We start from the raw sequence: 13,461 nt of genomic DNA, 5'->3' as shown, positions 1-13,461 counted from the left end.
TTTGACGAAAGTGATCGGATTTAATATATTTAAATTACACTAGACGTTTTTTCTTTAGCCTTTAACATTTAAAATATTATTTACTAACAAAATTCATATCATTTAACTTTAATTGGGCAATGGACCGGGTCCAGAGACTCCTACGACCCCGGGTCAGCACCTTTCATTTCCCTGTTTTCTGTTCCCCCATGTCGCCAGACTCGCCACTCCGTGTTAGGTGTGATGCCAGGATGGGCGAGACGAGATCGATCGAAAAAACTTCAGAAATTCTAAACTTCGAAGGCGCCACCTTGCACCACCGGGAGCCCACGACAAACAAAACCCTAATGTACTTGAACGTTGAGCACTGAGGAAGCTATTAGCTATTCGCGCGCGCCCTACTTCTCAACCTTCAAAACTGATAGTAAAGCGGAGTAGGATCCGGAATGGCTTATGGACTCGTTAGAATCAGTCGGAGAAACTTCCTTCCCTTTTACTCTTCCTCATTGGACTTTTTTATTGCTCGGCATTCATGTCAAACAAGATCGATTTCCTCTACCGTCTCTCTGGGTTTATCCTGGATGGACAAGATCAAAGGTGCTTTTACCGGGAAAATGCCATCCACAGAATCGACCCCCGAAGTCTCTACAGAATCCTTCACACTCCTTAGTAAGTGCTTTCTTCGAATTGCCAGTTTTAGTTTTTTTTTGGAACCCGCTCATTAGCGCTTGGCGTTGGTAGAACTTAGAAGAAACAATAACCACTCCCTCCAACTTTTCTTCCGATGGCTTAAATAAAGCATTTTGTGTGAGATGCCAAACATAGAAGAATCTGGAGGGGTGAAGTATCTAAATTTTGAGATGCAAACTGTTCATCAGAAATCCTTTTTTTTATTTTTTTATTTTTAATTTTTTTAAATGAACATTTCACATAGTTTGGGTACTGGATTTGCCCAAAGACGATTTCCGAATTGAGAAGTTGTTCATTATTATATCAGAAACAATTTATAGAAGGATCGACAGGAAGTGCAATTTTTCTATAGTTCGCTGTCTTATATCAGAAACTCTGTCTCATTGCACTGTAGGGTCAGGGCCATTTTGGGCGGGCCCTTCAGGTGGATAGTGTTGGTGTTAGACCGGTCATTTGCCGGTGTTGGTTCTAGCATATTCTTATCTTTCTTATCTTTCTATATCAGAATACGCTGATGAGTTGAAAAAGGCAAGAGCTGTTGGATCCTTTAAGAACTTTGTTGTTGGTCGAAGCAGCGATGCAACATTCAAAGAAGCCTTCAAGAAGCAAGAAGATATAATTCGATATCTTGGAGCATTGGATCCCACTGGAGAGGTCAGTCTCTAATTTCTTGTTGAAAGAAGAGTTATGGATGTTCTTACTTCATGGTTGACTCGTAACTGCTTATGTTCATTTTCTTTTTCTATTTTTTAAATCATTTAAAATGGCTTTATGTGTATTAAAACAGAAACACTTTGGCCCTACCTTCATGTGGGGAATGTATATTGTTCTGTTTCCCTTCAATTATATTCAACTTGCCCTCTCGAAAAAAAAAGAGGGTACTGTACAAAGAGCCCAAAGACACAAGCATGTACATTAAAATTACAAAACATATAGGTTAGACTCTAGGGGCCTTGGGTTTATAGGAAGGAAGGTCCTGACAAGAAGGCATTGCTTAGAGAAACTGCTTCTTGTGAAGGAGTTACAAGTGCTTGCTTTTTCTTGTTGCGCGATGTCCTATTAATAATGGCCGAGAATCGCCTTCCACCACCAGCTCATGATTTTGTCTTTTGACTTCTCATCATTCTTGTTCCTTCATAATTGGGATTCTCCATCAACGAACAAGGCATAAAAGGGGAAAATATTTGAATATGGGGACAAATATTCAATTTTTTGTTTTTTTCACTAACTTAAAATTATGAACTTCATTCTTTTCATACTTAGAATAGTCATATGAATGCCCTGACCCGTAGTAAAATATCTGGGAGACTGTTTACTGGTGTAGTACATAAAAAAGATTTAATTTGTCTGGGGCTTAACTTTGTTTGAAGGACAAAGTTAATATGAAACAAACTCTATAGGCTCAAACATGATTTATCTACTCAATAAATTCATAACATGTTTAAATTAAAGCACAGGAATTAATCTAACCAATCAATTCAACATCTAAAAGATTCTATAGCAAGAAATTAGGGTTTTTTTTAATGATGGAAAAGATAAAAGTCTAGGAATTCATGGTCTATACTAATTTGATTTAATAGCCAAACTAAAGAAATATAGTTTCTTGAAGAAAATTATCAATGAAAAGTAAATAAAATGGGAAAGAGATGATGAAATTAGAAAATAGCATTGAAAAATAGAGAGAATAAAAAACCCTAAAATTTTAATTTTCATGGTAAATAGTACTTTGCTATTATTTAATTTTCAACGAACCCTAAAACCCCGAAGCCTTTACCAACTTTTCATCTCAGGCAAGAACTATGGAGCTAAAGCGCCAACGGGTCCTCGTCTGGCATTGGCTATTGGGACTGAACTCCTAAATTGATCCTTCTTGGCTTGCCCACTCTATTGCTATTTCCGTCTTCCAGCATGCCCTTGGGTGGCTTCTTGCCTTCTATTCCAATAGCCTTGCTTCCATCACCTTATCTATTTCCATTCATTACCTTCTCCACCCACCTACAAATCAAGCTTTGGCCTGATCAGTCACAGTGATCATTAACCATTGACCTAGCGTCTGGCTGGAAGGCACCCAAATCCAAATAAATTCCTTACAAAACTCTAGGAATTCTTTCTCTATCCAAATTTAGTTTTACAACCAAACTAAAGAAATATATTTTCATAAAGACATTAGCAGTGAAAAGTAAATAAAATGGGAAAGAGATGTTGAAATTAGAAATTTAGCATTGAATAGGGAGAGGATACTGTTAAATTCTTGGGCTTTAACTCATAGAGGATTTGGCTGAGTAGAGAAGAAAGAGGAAGAAGAGAAGAGAGAGGAAAAATTGTAGCTTGGCTAGAGGACAGAAACTAGGCGTGTAGAGAAGAGAACAAATAGGGTATTAGGTCACACTCCTCCTTGCTTATTATTTATAATGTGAAAGTCCTTACTTTATGATAATTCTACCCTTAATCCCAACTAATTAAATAGCAAGAAAAGAAACTTAGTAATTAGAACATCACTACTTTAACATTTTCCCTCCAGTTGATGTAAAAAATACCAAACTTAGAACAAGAATGCTGAAGTGGACCTGCAACAACTACTTTGGTTAAAATATTTCTATATTGGCTCTTGGAAAGGGATGTATGCATGCAAATAACTCCAACTCTTAAGTTTTTCTCAAACAAAGTGACAATCGATCACAATATGTTTGGTTCTCTTATGTAATACTAGATTTGTAGCAATATGAATGACTGTTTGATTATCACAATGAATTTGCATAGGGGTTTCTACTAAAAAATTGAGCTTTGTGGGCAGTAATTTAAGCCATAGCATTTCACTAACTACATGTGTCATGACTCTATATTCTGCTTTTGCACTTGATTTTAGCACCATACTTTATTTCTTGCTCCACCAAGTCTCTAGATTTTCACCAACCATTGTGCAAAAAGCAAAATAGATTTTTATCAGGAGCACCTGCCCAATCTGCATCTATAAACCCTTCAATATTAAAGTGTCCATGATTCTTATACAACAACCCTTGTCCTAGATTTTTCTTTAAATACCTCAAAATCCTTCCTGGTGTTGCTATTGAGAAAGTTGAGGTTTATGCATAAACTGGCTAATGACACTCATAACAAATAAAATATCTAGTCTACTAACTGTCAAATAGATTAACTTACCAACTAGCCTTTGGAATGTCCCAACATCTACCTCATTACCAGACCTTGCACACAACTTCACATATGGGTCCATTGGAGTATCAATGGACCTGCAACCAAGCATTCCAGTCTCTTCGAGTAAATCCAGCACATACTTTCTTTGAGATAAAATAATACCATACTGAGACTATAGCACTTCAATAGTAAGAAAATATTTCAATAAGCCCAAATCTTTTGTTTGAAAAACTTTACACAACCCCTCCTTTATCTGGTGAATACCACTCTTATAACTTCCAGTGGGATTGACATCATCCACATAAACAGCCATAAGAACTATACCATTACTATTATGCTTAACAAATACAAAGTAATCCATCTCACACCTCTTAAAACCAAAACCATAGACCACCTTGTTGAATTTATCAAACCATGCTCGTGATGATGATTGGATCCCATAAATTGATTTTTTTAAGCATACAAACTCTCCCCTTCAACCACAACACGAGGTGGTTGAAGCATGTATGCTTCTTCAAAAAGATCCGCGTGAATGAAAACATTCTTAACATCAAGTTGATGAATAAACCAATGACAATTTGTAGTAAGAGAGATAAGAACCCTTATAGAGTTGATTTTGGCTACTAGGGAGAAAGTCTCCTCATATTCAATACCAAAATTGTGTAAATTCTTTAGCTACAAACCGGGCTTTGAGTCGATCAATACTACCACCTGGATTATGCTTCACGATGAAAACCCATCGACAACCCACAAGTTTTTTTCATGAGGTAAGGAAGTCAAGTCCCTAGTCTTATTGCCATTCATGGTTGTCATCTCTTCTTCTATGGTAGCTTTCCATCCTAGATGTTTTAGAGCCTCTTCATGATTCTTCGGAATAAATAGAGTAGACAAGTAACTAGAAAAGAATAACACTCCTAAGAGTTGAAAATAAAATTAGAAATAGGATGGGAAGTGGATGCCTTATGTTGCACACAAGAGCAAGGTTCTTTACAATTTACAATTAGATGGGTATCATAATCGGGTCCAAATACAATAGGAGAAGAGGGAACTTCACTAGCCTCAAAATCAACAGATGAGGCAAATGATTGATCTGCCATTGGAGAGGGAGGATCCAACAATGGCTGATCTAGACTATGTGGAAATGACTTGTCCAGTGGCTCAATTTGTTGGGGCAAACCTATATAAGACTTAAACCTTGGAGGGGTAGATACTTTGGACTAGAAAGGTTAATCTTTACAGAAAGTGACATCAGCAGAAATTAAAGTTTTATGCAAAGAAGGGTGGTAAAACACATGTCCTTTTTTATGCCTACACTAACCCAAAAAGATGCACTTAAAGGATGTTGGATCCACTTTATTTCTTCGAGGAAAAAATTATAAATAAAATAAATGCATCGTAACACTGGGAAAAGAATAGTCCCACATGGATTAGTGAGTACAAGGATCTTGAGTTTATTAGTTGGGAAAGAGGTTTCCTAAGTTGGCTAGTCATTTTGGGATGGGCCTTGGACCCAATTTAACAATGTTCATTTGGGAAAAGAGATGAAGCGGGTTATTTATTACCAAGAACATTGGTGGGCATGCGATTAATAAGATAATAGGGGGATAAAAACAACATAGGGCCAGTAAAGGAAAATAGAGATTACCTTGGGGTTAAAAAATAAAAAGTGTTAGAAGTTGGATCCAATGCCAATCCCAAAATGGCTAGCCACTTAAAAGGCCCATTATTCAACCTTATAACTCATTCACTTTTTTTAAGACTTCACAATGTGGGATTTTTTCCTACTTCATACTCTCCTTCATGTCCAGGTCCACACATAACGGGCTTGCGATGTGTCCATAACACACAAACAACCTAACTCTCATCTTGTGGAATCGCCACCATACAAATAACCTAGGGAGCATATATTGGACCTTGGTCCACGCACACAACTACCCTTGAATAGGCCTTAAACTGAGTTATACGTGCAGAAGGTGCAGTGGTAGGCAAGAGTGAGAAAAAAACCCGACCAGACCATTTGATGCAACAGCTCTCAACCTGCATCTGTTATATAATAAGGTTGAGATTTGAGGTCATGGAAGAGACTCCTCTACTCATGGCGGAGGTTAGAGTGACAAGGGTGATAAAAGATGATAAGAGATGTATTCACTGTGGAAGAACCAACCATTTTTCATAAAAGTGTTTGGAAAATTTTGGCAAGCCAGCTTGGTCTATTCTTTAGTGACGAGTCCTGATACACCCTCCTATCCAGTTCCTCAGGACGAAATACAACAATTACTAAACTTTAGAGACTAGGTTAGTTGACCACTACTTCTACTACAGCCGCTACTTGCACTGGGTTAGACTCCTCTACTACAACAAGTGTCATGATGGCAAGTACAGTACCCTTCCTGGATCTTCGATTCAAAAACCTCTACTCACCTGTCAAGTATGAAGTCTTTGTTTCAATCAATAAATCCTTCATAGTCCTATCGTCATGTGGTTTTTGCTAATGGTTCTACTTCCCCGATTCAAGGGGAGGGTACTGTTTAATCCACTTCTAAAATGTCATCAGATTCTGCTCTGTTTGTTCTTAATTTTTCAATTTACTTTCTATCAATCACATCACCAAGTTCCTCAATTGTCCGTAACATTCTCTCCTATATCATGGATATTTCAGAACTTGAAGACAAAGAGGACATTTGGTTTAGGAATGAGAAAGACAGGTTTTACATGTTGGATGGTGTATCTACTCCGACAATTGTGGCACTTATTGCAAAAGACTCCGTTTTTGTGGCACCTAAGGTTGGGACATCCATCACCAGCAAAACTCCATCAGTTCTTTTCATCTTTGCTTGTTGATGCTTCTTTTGACTGTGAATCTTGTCTACTAGGAAAACATCATAGGTCTAGTTTCCCTATTAGTTCTAGTCATAGTTCTTGTCTTTTTGAGTTAATTCATTTTGATGTATGGGGTCCATGTAGAGTCCCTAGTCCATTTGGCTTTAAGTACTTTTGTGTCTTTCATTGATAACTTCAATCAGGTTTTACGGGAAAAATCTGAGGTCTTCGATGTACTTGTGCAGTTCTTTAATGAAGTGAAAAATCAGTTTGATGCACTATCTTTCAAATAATGGACTTGATTTTCTCAATTGGAAATTTGCGTCTTTTTTGCTTTGTGTGGAATAATTCATCAGACATGTGTTTATACTCCCCAACGATATGGGGTTGTTGAGTGTAAAAATCGCCATCTCCTTGAAATAACTCGTACTTCATTGTTGCATATGAATGTTCCTAAATCGTATTGCGGAGATGCAATATTAATGTCATTTTTTTTATTAATTGCATGCCTTCATCTGTGTTGCAAGAATAAAAAGAATTAAATTATTTTGTCCCTCTGATATTTGGGTCTACATGTTTTGTCCATTCTTTTAGTACGTCTATGAATACGTTGCTTCCTTGTGCTATCAAATGTGTCTTCCTAGGTTATTCACATCATCAGAAGAGATACAAATATTACTATCCAATCATAAGGAAAACACAAATCTCTTCTTATGTCACATTTTTTTTAGAACACTCCATATTTTACATCTTCCATAGAGGCTCAATCTGAACCTTATATGGATACCCCAGTTCCTATTGTTGTGATAGATACACCTTCTACAAAATTCACTCCACCACTTCATGTATAGTAGATGTTCTCATCATCTATTTCCTGCTTCAACACTTACAGACTATCTAGCTCGTGAGCTCGCCTCTCAAGACCAGCCATATTCGACTTTGCTTGTAGGTCCTGTTCCATTTGGTTTGGATTTTCCTATTAGTCTTTGGAAAGGTAAAGGTCATGTACTTTTCATCCTATTTCTTATTATGTGTGTTTTGATTTCTTATCTTATTCATACAAGTTCTTTGTTATGCCACTGTCCTTTGATAGCGGCTAGCCAATACACCCAAAAGACCGATCTGTTAGGTGCGGAAAGCTACCGCCTACAAGAGTGGACGAAACCACTCCGACACCAACCCCGCGCATTCTTGACCGCTTCTCACGGGATTCGATTGCGGGACATGGAGTGCCCAGCTCTAATACCATGACAACGGCTAGCTAATACACCCAAAAGACCGATCTGTTAGGTGCGGAAAGCTACCGCTTACAAGAGTGGATAGAACCACTCTGACATCTTTGTCTTCTATTCCTCGTTCAGTGCAAGATGTTATGACTTCGCCTTAGTGAAAACGTGCTATGGATGAGGAAATGGGTGCATTGGTATCATAGGCAAATGGGAGCCTTTGCAACCCACCTTTTGGGGCAGCTGTTGCAGGGTGTCGTTGGGTCTACACTATTAAATATAAGCCAGATTGGACTATTGAATAATATAAGGCCAGATTAGTAAAGGGATATACACAAACATTCGGTTTAGATGTTGTTGAGACTTTCTCTCTTGTTACTCGACTTACTTTTGTTCATATATTGATTTGAGTGGCCACATTTTCAATTGGATGTGAAAAATCTCTTTCTATATTGGGACCTAAAGGAAGAGGTGTATATGAAGCAACCTCCAAGGTACGATTCTCATGGGGAGAAAGCCAAAGTATGTCAGTTGAAGAAAGCTATTTATGGGCATAGAGGACATGTGTGCGTTGGTATCATAAGCACATGGGAGCCTTTGTGACCCACCTTCTGGGGCAGCTGTGGCAAGGTGTCGCTGAGTCTACACTATTAAATATAAGACAATTTGGACAATTGAATAATATAAAGGCCAAATTAGTAAAGGGATATACACACATTCGGTTTAGATGTTTTGAGACTTTCTCTCCTATTACTCGACTTACTTTTGTTCATATACTGATTTCAGTGGCCACATTTTCAATTGGATGTGAAAAAATGTCTTTCTATATGGGGACTTGAAGGAAGAGGTGTATACGGAGCAACCTCCAAGGTATGTTTGTTGAAGAAAGCTATTTATGGGCTTAAACAAAGTCCGAGAGCTTAGTTTGAGAAGTTTAGTAATGTTGTGACAAGATTTGGGTTTTATAGAAATCACTATGATTATTTAGTTTTTGTACTAAAAAGGAAGAAAGGTATTGTTATTTTAATTGTGTATGTTGATGACACTATCTTGTCTAGAAGTGACTTAGAAGTGATTGAAGAAGTAAAACAATATTTGGCCACACAATTTTAGACCGAAGATCTGGAGCAGCTTAAGCATTTCCTTGGCATTGAAGTTGCTTGGAGTAAAAAAAGCATTGTTCTTTCTCAACAAAAATATGTTGTTGACATGTTGAGTGAATATGGTATATTAGGTGCTAAGTCAGTGGACTTCTATGGTAGTGAATGTTTGTCTTTATAACTCTCATAGTCAGGGGGATAAGACCCAATATAGATGTCTAATTGGGAAGTTAATCTATGCTATAGTCATTAGGCCTGATATATCTTTTGCAATGGGAGTGGTGAACCTGTTTATGGAGAACACGAGGCTGGTACTTTTAGAAGTGGCTCATAGAATCTTGAAATATTTAAAAAGGGGCTCCTGGAAAAGGTCTAATGTATACTTAGAATGATAAGATAGATATATTGGGTTACTCTGGCACAGATTATGCTGGGTGCAAGATGGATAGGAGGTCTACTATAGGTTACTGTTGTTTTGTCGGAGGTAACCTATTGAGCTGGAAGAACAAGAAACAAGTTGTGGTGGCCAGATCTAGTGCAGAGGCTGAATAGGCAATGGCTCACACGGTCAGCAAACTTATGTGGATTGTCTGTTTTAATTGAATTTGGTTTTCCGTTCTAGAACTTATGACTACGAAGTGTGATAATCAAGCAACTATTTTCATAGCGAGTAACCTAGTGTTTAATGAAAGAAGAAAACACGTAGAGGTCGACTATCATTTTATTAGATGCTGTCATGCTAGGGAAAGTAGTCACTCCATACATGAAGTCCTCAAAGTAACTTGGAGATGTGTTTACGATACCTCTTGGAAGGAAATAACACTTGGGATTTTCTAACAAGCTGGGACTTTTTTATATCTACTCTCCAACTTGAGGGGGAGTATTAAATGACATTGACAGGGGTATTTTAGTCATTTAATCTTTGTCATGTAAGTGTCATACTGTACCAGCAGGATAGTTTTCATTTCATATGCTTATATTTCAATTTGTATTAGAATCTGAGTTGTATTGAGGGAGATATAGGTCTTTTGTACTTACGGGCATTTTTTCCTTTTACCTAAACTCATAACAAGGGATCAGTCTCAATTTTCAAGACGAGACTGATCAATGCTACCACCCTTGCTGCTTTTTCAGACTTTTCTTCCTCCTTTCATCTTTCCCTCTTCTACCTTAATATTTCATCCATTTTTGCATCTTTGTCAATATTTTAGGCAGTAATTCTTCCGAGTAGTTGATTTCCAGTTTCTTAACTAAGGGTTGCTGGCACTGCATGACATGGCTATGGTCATTCAGTAATCACTTGTCTAAGGCAAGCGTTTAACAGTCCAATAGCCCATATTTACAATGAACCCCTCAAGGTGGTTATCTGAAATATTGGCTTAAATGATAGTGAAGATCCCTTTTTTGCAAACTGTAACATGGAGGAACACACACAAAACCAAAGTTTAATACAATGACCATTCAGCAATATAACTTTGTTTTTATCTCCTTATGAGATTTCCCTTTAATATCTACTAGCTACATTGCTAGACCTCCTGTAACATATAAACCTGCAATTGGTGAGTGATATGGAAAGCAAGGAAACAAAAGGTTGTCTTGTAATTCGAAAAGCTATAAAGGAACTGTTTTTAAGATAATTTGTTTATGATATTCTAATCAGAGTTTTAATGATCTCTTTGTTGCTGTCATTTGAGGTAATTGAAGAATCATCAATCACTCCACCAACTCAAACATCCAAGTTTTAAAGACACTGAGCTCTTCTCAGTTGGCAACACAGGAGCTGGGGCTGGAGGTTATAGATTAGCAAGTTGGACCATGACTGAAAGATCATCATGGCATACTCAGGTCTTTCTGGAGTTAAAGATCTGAAATGAGAACTCTTCTTCATGAAACTTAAGTCTTTCTAAATAACTCTGTCACCCACTCCTGGTAAAAGGGAGACTCATCAATTGTAACAAGCTGGATAGAAGCCTCAATGAACCCTCTGTTGGCCTGTCATTATAATGAAATGATGTTCAAGACCTATATTGGAACTTTTTCCCATCTACTGGAAATCTCCATTCCTAGATCTGCAAGAAGTATCTTGCGAACACTTTGTCAAGGGAATTTTCTTCTTGTTTTCATAATGATTTGTCTTTTCTTGCTGTTTGGATTTCTTTGGTGGAGGAATCCACCATTTGATCCACTCTTTTGTGTCTCTTCTTTCTTTATCTGATAAGTTTCATCATTTAAATATGCATAAATAAAATGGAGTTCATCACTTCAATCATTGATAACATGTTCAAATCTATAATTTGAAATCAACTGAGTTAGTACCATTTTGATACTAGTAACTATTCTGACATTTTACTGGCATGTTCCAATTTGAGATCAGCATGAAGTATTGCTGTTTTGTTGTAGAGCATTCAAACAAGCCAGAAACAAATTGCTGCCAAAGAGTGTAACTGTCCCATTGCTGATGTTGAAAATGCACTGGCGAAATTCACGTATGCAAAGGAGGCTATGAAGAAACTTGAAAATTTGAAGAAAGAAGGGAAACCACTGCCAAAGAGCTGGACTGAGGTACACTCTTTATATCAGAAAATTGATGCAGACCTAGGAGGACATGTGCTGCCGCAGGGATCTGTCTCCTAAAACTATTGGGAATGCATTCCCAGTATTTTATATAGTATCTTCCCCTCTAATCTAAATCTTTTAAAGGAATAAGACGAAAAAACAGAAAGAAAGAACTGAAAGAATTATGTAGTATCTTTTTCAAGAAATTGCTGATTCTGCCCTTTTAAATTGCAATGAGTACCTTACACAGATTACCTAGGAAGAGGCTTACTCTAGACCCACATTTCTTCTTTTTGCATTTTGTACTGATGAGAAACGTGAATACCTTGGGCCTGCTTAAATCTTCTTTAATGGAGTCTTTGAGTATGACCTGCTAATTGCAAGACCTGCTTGTTGGCACTCGATATGGATATTCCGCACTGTCCCTACTTTCAATTGAATGGTTATGTCGTCTGTTAGTCATGAAATTAGGTGTTAAGGTAATAAACTATGGTTCGTGACCACATCAGTGTCCTTCACGATTACGGTCATACTTGTTCTGTTGGGTGGAGCTCCTTGAGATTGTGATTCGAGAGAGCCACCTTACTGATGTTATCTTTCCCCATGGTTGTAATTGAAGTCTCGTTTTCATTCTGTAGCTGCAAAAGCTGGTGGGCTCAACACCATTAGAACTTGCCAGATCAAATTTGGCAAAAAGCGGGCAACTGAGCCGGAATGCTATGTGCCCTTGTGGCTCAAAGAAGAAATATAAATGGTATGCTTTCAGTTGATTCTTACTTGTTTTCTACTATTGTTCTCATGGATTTAGTGGTCTATATTCCCATGTCTTGCCAAAGTCTAATTTGGCAAAGGGTGGGCACATAGTGGACTGCTATTCCCATACCGCCCAAAGGAAAGATGTTTTTTTCCTTACTGTTTCTTGTATAGGACGTAACTATGTGTGCTATATCTTGCAATGCATATTTTTGAAGCTATACAGATGCTGGATTCTTTTGAGTTGCCTAAAGAAAGTAGACAGATGCTGGTCACTAGGGAATGACTTTAAATATTTTTTTGCCTCAAAACAAGTTCTAAAATCAGGTTCACTTTTCTGGTGAAATATCGACGTGCTACCTTTTCTGGTACATAATCTATTCTGATGCTTAATTTTGTAGGTGTTGTGGTAAGAATAAAGCATAGATCTTCTCTCTCCTGACCAACTGATGTGAAAGACACAGCACCTTTATCTCTCCATGCAAGTTGAGAATAACCTGTTTCTTGCATATCCTATGGAATGATAAAGCTTACGGAACTTGCCTGATTTAAACGGGAAGCCCTATAGAAGCTTGAAGCCTTCTAGGCTGTGGTGAGATTTTACTTTTCAACTGGGAATAGTAGCAGTTTTTTATTTGGGAATACGTCTCACTTGACTTCTGTAACTTGAATGTAGAAAAAATATTGTTGGATATGATAGAGATCAGTGAAAATAACCTTTAGTCAGCTCTTTCATGGAGATCAGAGAAACATTCTTTTGGGTGGACAAGAGAAACTTTCCTTGAAGAGTCTCTGAAAATTTCATATTGGTTTTTCCACCGACAGTAAATAATGCTCTTGTAAATATGAATGAGTCCATTATTTGTTTCATTTCCCAGGTAATATTTTGTTAAATCTAGGTCATTTCTTTCTTTTGGTATGTGCTTTTTGGAATGGTTTCAATTGATCATCCATTTTTGGGTAATAAATTTAATTAAAAAATGGATATAACAGATTAGAAGCAGAGCAGAAATATATGCAGACGCAGAACTGCAATCAGAGATTTCTTTTTTTTTATTAAACGAAGCATATTTGACTAGTCGCCGGGCCAGATTCTACAAAGCTATTTTCAGTAGTCGATTAATTTTTTTTTTTATGAATATCTACACGGTTCGTTACTTGGGTTAATTCAACATGAACCAGGA

General features: G+C 37.3%; 1 protein-coding gene across 3 annotated transcripts; it reads left to right on the top strand.

Annotated features, from left to right (window-relative positions):
- The first annotated feature begins 223 nt into the window (after nucleotides 1–223).
- On the top strand, nucleotides 224–13,130 carry LOC137960124 (uncharacterized). Of its 3 annotated transcripts, none has more exons than XM_068807623.1 (6): nucleotides 224–648; nucleotides 1,175–1,323; nucleotides 10,673–10,813; nucleotides 11,369–11,530; nucleotides 12,163–12,278; nucleotides 12,679–13,130. In XM_068807623.1, exons 1-6 carry the CDS (start codon nucleotides 426–428, stop codon nucleotides 12,701–12,703), a joined length of 816 nt encoding a protein of 271 aa, XP_068663724.1. In that variant the 5' UTR covers nucleotides 224–425; the 3' UTR covers nucleotides 12,704–13,130. The 3 variants fall into 3 exon arrangements, with proteins under 3 accessions (XP_068663724.1, XP_068663725.1, XP_068663726.1); XM_068807624.1 differs by lacking the exon at nucleotides 10,673–10,813 and adding an exon at nucleotides 8,655–8,738 and having other exon boundaries at nucleotides 12,679–13,129; XM_068807625.1 differs by lacking the exon at nucleotides 10,673–10,813 and having other exon boundaries at nucleotides 12,679–13,119.
- Nucleotides 13,131–13,461: the final 331 nt, after the last annotated feature.

Source organism: Aristolochia californica, unplaced genomic scaffold (genome assembly GCF_029961685.1).
Source record: "Aristolochia californica isolate CCGP_79_NKW_82.1479 unplaced genomic scaffold, dmAriCali1.0.hap1 SCAF_3, whole genome shotgun sequence".
Classification (NCBI taxonomy): domain Eukaryota; kingdom Viridiplantae; phylum Streptophyta; class Magnoliopsida; order Piperales; family Aristolochiaceae; genus Aristolochia; species Aristolochia californica.
The sequence above is the reverse complement of the archived record's forward strand: the minus strand, read 5'-3'. Positions and strand labels throughout refer to the sequence as shown.